This window comes from Impatiens glandulifera, chromosome 4 (genome assembly GCF_907164915.1).
Source record: "Impatiens glandulifera chromosome 4, dImpGla2.1, whole genome shotgun sequence".
NCBI lineage: Eukaryota > Viridiplantae > Streptophyta > Magnoliopsida > Ericales > Balsaminaceae > Impatiens > Impatiens glandulifera.
In genome coordinates this window covers 49,070,966-49,079,610 of record NC_061865.1, presented here as the reverse complement: position 1 = coordinate 49,079,610, position 8,645 = coordinate 49,070,966, and the positions used below count along the sequence as shown (strand labels likewise).

Sequence of the window (8,645 nt, the reverse complement as noted above, 5' to 3'; positions counted from 1 at the left end):
CTTAAGTTTGTGTTAGTGAATTTTTGGGCTATTTTATCAGTTTTTATTTAAGTATGAAGGTTTTGTTAATACTTAATTGCATTTAACAAAAGAAATTGAAATTATAAAATTGAATTTTAAATTTTAATTGAGCTGACTTATTCCAATTTTTGTGCTACTAACTTTATTGAAAATAATACACTATTTAATTAGTATTTAAATAATTCAAAATGCTGTTTACTTTAACAATTTGATTATTCTTTAGGAAATATAAATTGTTGGCACTGAGTTTTGTTATTATTTAGGTATATACTTTTTTATAAAATTAATTTTCAAAAATAATATTAAAAAGAAGTTACAGTTATAAAATGAAATTAAAATTTGACGAATTATTACTGGTCTTTTTAGTCCTTATTATATTTAAAAGACCAATAATTGAAATGAAAGTGTTACAACCATATTCAAACTAACATGTTTTTCAATATGAATCAAAATATATATAAAATCTCCATTAAATCTAAAATACTATCTTCGATCAAATAAAATACTTAAATATACTATTATGTTCACATTCATTAAGTGGTGCATGGATCAGCTGTACCTTTAAAAAGAAAATGTAAAACTTTATACTAAGTAGTTTATAAATATAAAATATTTTAGAAGAAAATATAAAATTTTAAAGAAAGTAATTTTATATTATTTTTTCAAATGATACATAGATAGAGGGGTGCAGAGTTGGGAAATAACTTATCTTGCCCCCAACATACATTAGATGAACATACATTAGATGGGGATTGGCTGAATGTTATTTTTTTTTTATTTTTTTTTATTAATTTATCAAGTTAGAGATGATTTAGATTTATATGTATTCTTTTAAAATTAAGTATTATTTTTGGTATTTATGTATTTTAATTTTTTTTGTTATGTTTGCTTGATTAACTAAAAAAATGTGTATTCTATGAAAAATTTGAATAGATACAGATTTTTTTATTATTTTTTCAAAATTTTTCTTAATTACATAATTTTGTGTAAAGTTTACAAATTTGAAACCCATTTCTGTACCGGTTGGTTCCGGAAGAGCGAAAAAAAAAGGGATGTGAGATTTGAAGGTTGTCAAGATCCGCAGTAACGTGGTCGGTTGCACCAGAATCAGGATACCACGTATTTATATTTTAAATTAAGTATTTTTCGAGATATATGCGTTCAATATTGCTGAATATAGTTTGAATGTTTTATAAAAATATGTAATGATGGAAAATAATTAGAAAATTAAAAAAAAAAATAGAATTACAATATTTTTTTTTATAAATATGGTAAATTAATTTAAAAAATTAAAATATCTTCTTAAAGTCTTCTGACGGGGATGTTTATTCCTTTGTGATGAAAACTTAAATTATTAAAATCGTGAGAGTTAGAGTCCTATATAATATAATTCAAAATTCGAACCTATTTGATAAAAATAATTCAAATGGACCTTTATGATTTTTTCACAACATTCCTAAGAGCATGGCTATCCATAACAAAAAATGGGTCATGATGCCGGTTGTCGTTGATTGTGTGGGTTTATCATGACCAATTGGTTGGTCATTCAATGACCAAAACCATAATCAGTTCATCGCATCTTGCTTTTTGTCAAATTTTGACAAAAATCACAACCAAATTCATCCAATAAAATGCTACCATTTGTCAGTCTTCGATTGATTGCCCATTTTTATTTATCTATTATCTTTAAAATCCGATTTTAGCATTATTTATAATTTTAAAAAATAAATAAAATATACTAAAATTCATAATTTTTCGAGATCTATAAATAGGTAGCACTCTTCCTATATTTCGGAGCACAAAAAAAAATCACAATTTTCTCCATTTCTTACTAATTATCCTCTTTTATTTATAATTATCCATAATTAATACTAAATTATTATGGATAACTACAACAATAATCCAAACATTTCCGCTGATTTTGATCCAAAATATGAAAGTTTTCGTCAGTTCAAGCGTAATAATCCAACCGGGTGGCAAAATATGATGTCGCCGGAAGATAATTACGGTATATCTCAGAATTCGCCCCAAAACGGTAAAAATTAGAAATTAGAAATTAAATATTATTATTATTATATTTAAAAATTATTTATTATTTTTTCAATTTAAAAATAAAAATAATTTTTTTTAATTCATTATCAAGATTTTTTTGGTCATAGATAAGCCATGACCAAAATCTTGGTCATAAAGCTTTTTTTCATGATCATGACTATGATTAGACAAAAAAAAAATTAGTTATTAATAAGGATGCTCTAACTCAAACAAGAAATAAATTATCTATATTAGAATAATAAAATGTTTTTTTTATAACTTATTAGATAGTTTAAATAACAAAAACTTTTAATAAATTTAAAATCAACTAATTTTTTTTATGAATATAGTATTATGAAATGATAATATATATATATATATATATATATATATATATATATATATATATATATATATATATATAATTTGTTAAGTCTTTTTTTTAATACAGAAAATATATAATAATTCAATATTACACATAAATAAAATAAAGTAAAAATGTTTAAAAAAAATTAAGAATCGAAGACATGTATTTAGTACATTTTCCTAAAATAGTTCGATCGTCTCTAATTTGCTGGAGTTTATCGCATATGATTGTCTATCGGGATACAACGAATCTAATAAGGATACAACAATAAAATCACTGCGCAACAAACTTAATAAAATACCTGAATCGATAATCGAATTTAAAAAAAAAAAATCCAAAGAATTATCTCTTAAAATTATAGAGAAATGATAGATAATGTGAGATTATATGGTATATTAATGATGTATTAAAGATGAGGATATTTTATATCGTTAAAAATATAATGCATTAAATAAAATCACCAATTGATCCATGATTGTCATTATTTATTTCTTCATTTACTTTAATGTTTTCTCCATGTTTTGTAATACCATTCTGATTCTTATATTAGGAAATCCTTTAATATTAAGATTTAACATTTCAATTAAATTCAATGTAATGTAATTTTATATAATTTTACATTTTTTAATTCTATTTTTTTTAAATCAAAATTGTAATTATATATTTTTAAATATTTTTTCAAATAAAACAATTATTATTTTATCATTTAAAACACAATTACAATTTGTATTATTTTTAATATAAATCAAACTTAAAAAAATCTCTCTACACTATCTTATTTAGTTGTGTTAAACCAATATATTAATAAATATATTTCATACATAAATTATAATTTTAAATATATTAAATAATTATATTAATAAATAAATAATTTTTAAAATTTTTATTTATTTATTTTTTAATATAATTATCTAATATATTTCAAATTATAATTAATATAAATTTGTTTTCATATCAATGTTATAATTATTTAATATATTTTAAATTATTTAAATAATTATATTATAAATATATTAAATAATTATTGAAGTAATTATAATTTTGAAATATATTATATAATTATAATTTTAAAACTTATAATAAATATATTTCAAACATATATATTATAATTAAAATATATTAAATAATTATATTAAAAAATAAATAAATTTTGAAATATATTATATAATTAATCAGCTTTGTTCTCCATTTCTATAAGCTAATATTTAAGTTATATTTCAAAATGAGTATATATGTTAATTAAGACACTAATTATTATATAATTTCAATTTTAATCTAGGCACTAGAATATTTCAGCAAAATCATATGTAGATGATGGCCAAGTTTTAATTTTACAATAGACATTGAAACTTATAGTTAATTCATGTTTCTGTAGGAAAATACTAATAAATGTGTCAAATCATTTTATATTATTCTATTTGAGACAAAATTTAATGTAGAATTTTTATTGATAAATCAAATGGTATACACAAATCATCACAATAGATAATAAAAAGCTCTCAATTATATATAAAAAAGAATTTTTTTTGTACATCACAATATATAATCAACAAAGATCAATAAAATATAATATTTTTATCTAGTTCACAATTTCTCCAATAGAATGTTAACTATATATATACAGTATTTTATGTTACAACCTAGTTAGACGAACAAACAATGATATGAGTTGCAATTGAGTTATATTATTTTTACTTTGAATTTATTAAGTTTAACAAATTCTTTGATGTTCAATTATTTAGATAAAATTCAAATAAATAAACTAAAAATACTATACAAACACAATCTTTTCCCAAACATTATAAGAATATAATACTTGTATCACATTTTATTCTTAAAGAGGACAAAATAAAAAAATAAAACAACAAGATAAACACATAATGACCACGATTTAAGTGTTTCCATAATTGTACATTATTATTCATTCATCCTATAATGTGGGTAGAGAAGAATGGGAAGACCATTGGCCATCATAGGCATGGGATCAACCACAATTTTCTCATCAAGAATTACCTTCTCCCATTTGAACCTCCTCACTATGTTATACATGAACACCAATATCGCCAACCTCGCATACTCTTTTCCCGGACACATCCTCGGCCCCCCACCAAATGGCACATAGGTGAAAGGAATCGGTCCCTTTCCTTCAAATCTTGACGGCTCAAACTTTTCTGGCTCCGAAAAGTATTTAGGGTTCTTATGTGTTGTATTCGCATTCCAGTATAACTGTGCGTGCATGTAGATTCGATTCTCATTAAAAACAATGTAGTCATTCCAAAAATAAACTCCGTGTAAAAAAAAAAAGAATGTTACCTTCCATCCCTTGGGAATAGAGAAACCAGCGTAAGTAAAATCAGTTAAAGCTTCTCGGAAAGTCCCTTGGACTGGCGGCGCCATTCTCAGGACTTCATTAACCACGTTCCAACAGTACTTCATCTTCTTCAAATCCTCCCAGTTCAGAAGATCCCCACCTTTCTTCTCCATCGCCAACTCTTCTACCTCTGAAAACATAGCATTCATTCAAAACTCAACATTTTTTTGGGTACAAAAACAACAAGATTGTCAACCCTGAAGAACTTTATCGTAGACTCTCGGAAGCTCTGCGAGATACTTAAGAATAAAGGTAATGGTGGCGCTGGTAGTGTCATGGCCGCCAATTAACATTGCAATGATCTTGTCTGCGATATCCATTTCCTTCATGAACTGCCCATTCTCGTCCGTGGTAATGAGCATGTGGGTTAGAAAATCGTGTCCCGGGATCGCGATTCCTGCCGCGATATCCACCGTCCTCTGCCGGATGATCCGGATCATCTCTTTCCTTATCGTTTTTGTTGCGTTTATTGCCTTGTTAAACTTTGTGCCCGGGAAGTTTATTGGGACTGATAGAATTCCGGCGACCAATAAATGGAAAGGGTCGGAAAATCTGGCGATTTCGGTGGGATTGTCGACGCTTAGGAAAAGTCGGCAGGCGAGGGTAAAAGTGTACTTCTTTGCTAGAGGAAAGACTATGACTTTCTTGTGGCCATTCCAATGAGTGTCTAAATGACTCCTGTTAGACAATTTCATTTATTATTTTTCAAATATTTGTTTTAACTAAATATTATAACAGATTATATAAATAATGAAATTCTAACATGAATATATGAAATGGTTTCTTGCTTCAAAAAAGAAATAAAAATTATTTAACTTATAATAAAGATCAATGGTTAAGCATTAAATAAGAGAGTACTTGAGCTTTAAGTCAATTTAAGACCTTCTTTAATTTAGGATAATTAAGCTATGATGTTTTACTTATAATGATGGTTTGGTTTCTCCACATTCTTATTACAAGTAATTAATTGTAAGTCTAAGAAAAATATCTAATTGTGCTAAAATATTTTAAATTTTAAACAATAGATATATATAAATAATATATATAATATTATTTATCTATAAATATTTTAGATAAAATTAATATTATTCAAATTTAACTAATTTAAAATTTGTTTTAATTTGTAAAAATTAAGTTTATTTTAATCTTAATGTTAACATATATTTATCATCGGCACCCACTTAACCCCTCAATTGACCATTATCTCTCAATTGACCAACATCTTGTGACTCACACTTTTTCATATATTTTTTAATCCCATCGCAAATCACCTACTAATCTTAGTCCACCTCAATTGATGACACACCTCTTATCTATTATCAAACTCAACCATTAACCTCCCAATTGACCATCATCTTGTGACTCAAACTTTTCTATATCTCTTTATCCTCTCGACAAACCACTAACCTCCTAATTGATCATCATCTTGTGACTCAAACTTTTTTATATGTATTTTTATCCTCTCGACAAACCACTCACCGATCCTAATCTTGTGACTCATACTTTTTCATAGGCATCTTCATCCTTCGACAAACCACTCACCAATCTTAGTTGACATCTCTTTTACTCTCACTTCAACAAATCAGCAACCAATCTCAATTGGTCACGCATCTCTTATCCATCATCAAAATCCAACTACTAACCCCCAATTGACTCCCATCTCGTGACTCACAATTTTTTATATGCCTTTTTATCCTTTCGGCCGACAAACTACCCATCACCCGACCTCTATCTCGTGACCTCACACTTTCAAATGTTTTCCAAACCAATCGCTAATTCCGACATCACACTCGACAAACCATCAATTATCCAACCTCCATCTCATTAACTCACTTTCAAATGCTTGCCAAACTAATTATTAATTTCGATCTCACACTTTTAAATGCCTCTCGTATCATTTGTTTAAAATTTGCGCCACCATATATTATAGTCAATAATGCATTTTTTAAAATCTAACTTTACATATTTTAGGATTCGAACATTTTGGTCAACATTAAATGTGAACACTTTAACCGCTAAAACACTTGATATTATTGAAATAATTTTATTATTTTGTGTATGCATATATATATATATATATTTAATATTTATTACTAATGAGTTAATTTTTATATTAATCAAAATATTATTTATACCTATAAAGAAAATATTATATATAATTAATGAGAAAGAAAATAATTAAGAAAGAAAAATTAGTTATTAATATATATATATATATATATATATATATATATATATATATATATATATATATATATTTATGGTAAAAGAAAAAAAATTAATTAAAAAAGAGGGACTTGATAATTTGTTGAACTTAAATTTTATGTATCATTATCATTGTCATTACGCGCTCTACGCTCTACGCTCTACGCTCTACGCTCTACGCTCTACGCTCTACGCTCTACGCTCTACGCTCTACGCTCTACGCTCTACGCTCTACGCTCTACGCTCTACGCTCTACGCTCTATGTTATTATTATTATTATTGTTTTTTTTAAAATAATTGAGATATACCTAAATTGAAGTAGATGGTTTTCAATATTTTAGTCAAGGTCAATGATAGAATAAAAACCGGTAACAACCTGAATTAATTTAATTGTACCTGGTGACGACGTCCATGGTAGCCACGTACTTCTGAAGGGCGTCGGGCTTCAAGAATCGGGGAAGAAGATTGCGCATCTTGAGCGACTCTTCAGAAGTCGAAGTGTATGTAGAAGAAGGGAAGATCTTCTCCACCGATCTCGGCCACCAAGATGTCACAAGTTTATTCTCGTTCGAAAACAAGAACTTGTTCCCGGAAGCGCCACAAAACACAACTGTCTTCTCTGCTAAGAGCGAAGTCTTGAAAACTTTGTGCGAGTACATGGCCATCCTCTCCTTGAAGAACCTCTCCGGGGTGCCCTTTCGGCCCATGGACATGAACTCAAGGGTCTCTCCTACAATAGGGAAGCCAGTCCTCCCGAGTGGCAGTTGGTCCTTGCCGGAGAAAACCAGCCGGAGATAAAGGATTATCATGATGGTTATGAAGAGGAAAAGGAAAAGGAAAAGGAAAAGGAGTTCCATTTCAGTTTCTTTCATTATCAAATGTAACTAGACTTCTTAAATAATAAGAAATATATATATTAAATGTTGTCTCACATTAATATCAACTATAGTGAGACTTTATATAAAATTAACCTTATTATATATACAAATAAATTTATTGTTAATACAATTTTAGTTTAATATATCATTTTTTTAATTATTCAATATTAAATGGTTATAATTATATTAAATTTCAAATTTATATTAATTAAAATAAAATAAGCATATTTATTAAGTTATTAAATCATTTTAATATTTATAAAATGTGTGAAAGAAATTTTGTGTATTAATGAAAATGTATGAAAAAAATAATGTATAGAAAAATAAACTTTATAGAGTTGAAAGAATCAATCTTACTTATTATTCTAATGGTTTTTCTATGTTTTGATTTTGGAGTTTTATATTTTATGTTTGGATTTTGGAGTTTTATTTTTTTATGTTTTGATTTTGGAGTTTTATATTTTTTATGTTTTGATTTTTTTGTTAGATTTTTAAGTTATGCTTAAATTTTAATTTCTAACTTAGTATAAAACAAGTACAAACTTACAACCATGCAAATCAACAAAAACAAGACAAAAATAAATAAATAAATCTATAAATGAATGAGAAAAAGAAAAAGAAAAAGAGGAAGACCGGCCAAGTATTGAAAGACTCCTGAAGAAGAGGAAGAACAAGTGCTGAAAGGCTTCTAAAGATCCAAAACATGTTTTCCCTTTTTCTTAATTAATATATTTATTCTAAATTAATCACCATACTAATTTATTAATTTCTA

General features: G+C 26.4%; 1 protein-coding gene across 1 annotated transcript; it reads right to left on the bottom strand.

The window, feature by feature from the left end:
- Positions 1-4,336: 4,336 nt before the first annotated feature.
- Positions 4,337-7,852, bottom strand: LOC124935304 (beta-amyrin 28-monooxygenase-like). Its single transcript, XM_047475748.1, has 4 exons — positions 7,392-7,852; positions 4,987-5,468; positions 4,733-4,920; positions 4,337-4,645 (listed from the first exon to the last, which is right to left on the bottom strand). Exons 1-4 carry the CDS (start codon positions 7,850-7,852, stop codon positions 4,337-4,339), a joined length of 1,440 nt encoding a protein of 479 aa, XP_047331704.1.
- Between the last annotated feature and the right edge of the window lie 793 nt (positions 7,853-8,645).

Bases quoted from the DNA above. Each gene is read 5' to 3' on its own strand.
- LOC124935304 (XM_047475748.1), bottom strand. From the start codon at position 7,852: ATGGAACTCCTTTTCCTTTTCCTTTTCCTTTTCCTCTTCATAACCATC. The intron at 5,469-7,391 runs GTACAATTAAAT...ATTGTCTAACAG, and splicing joins ACCATGGACGTCGTCACCAG to GAGTCATTTAGACACTCATT. The intron at 4,646-4,732 runs GTAACATTCTTT...ATGCACGCACAG, and splicing joins CTATTCCCAAGGGATGGAAG to TTATACTGGAATGCGAATAC.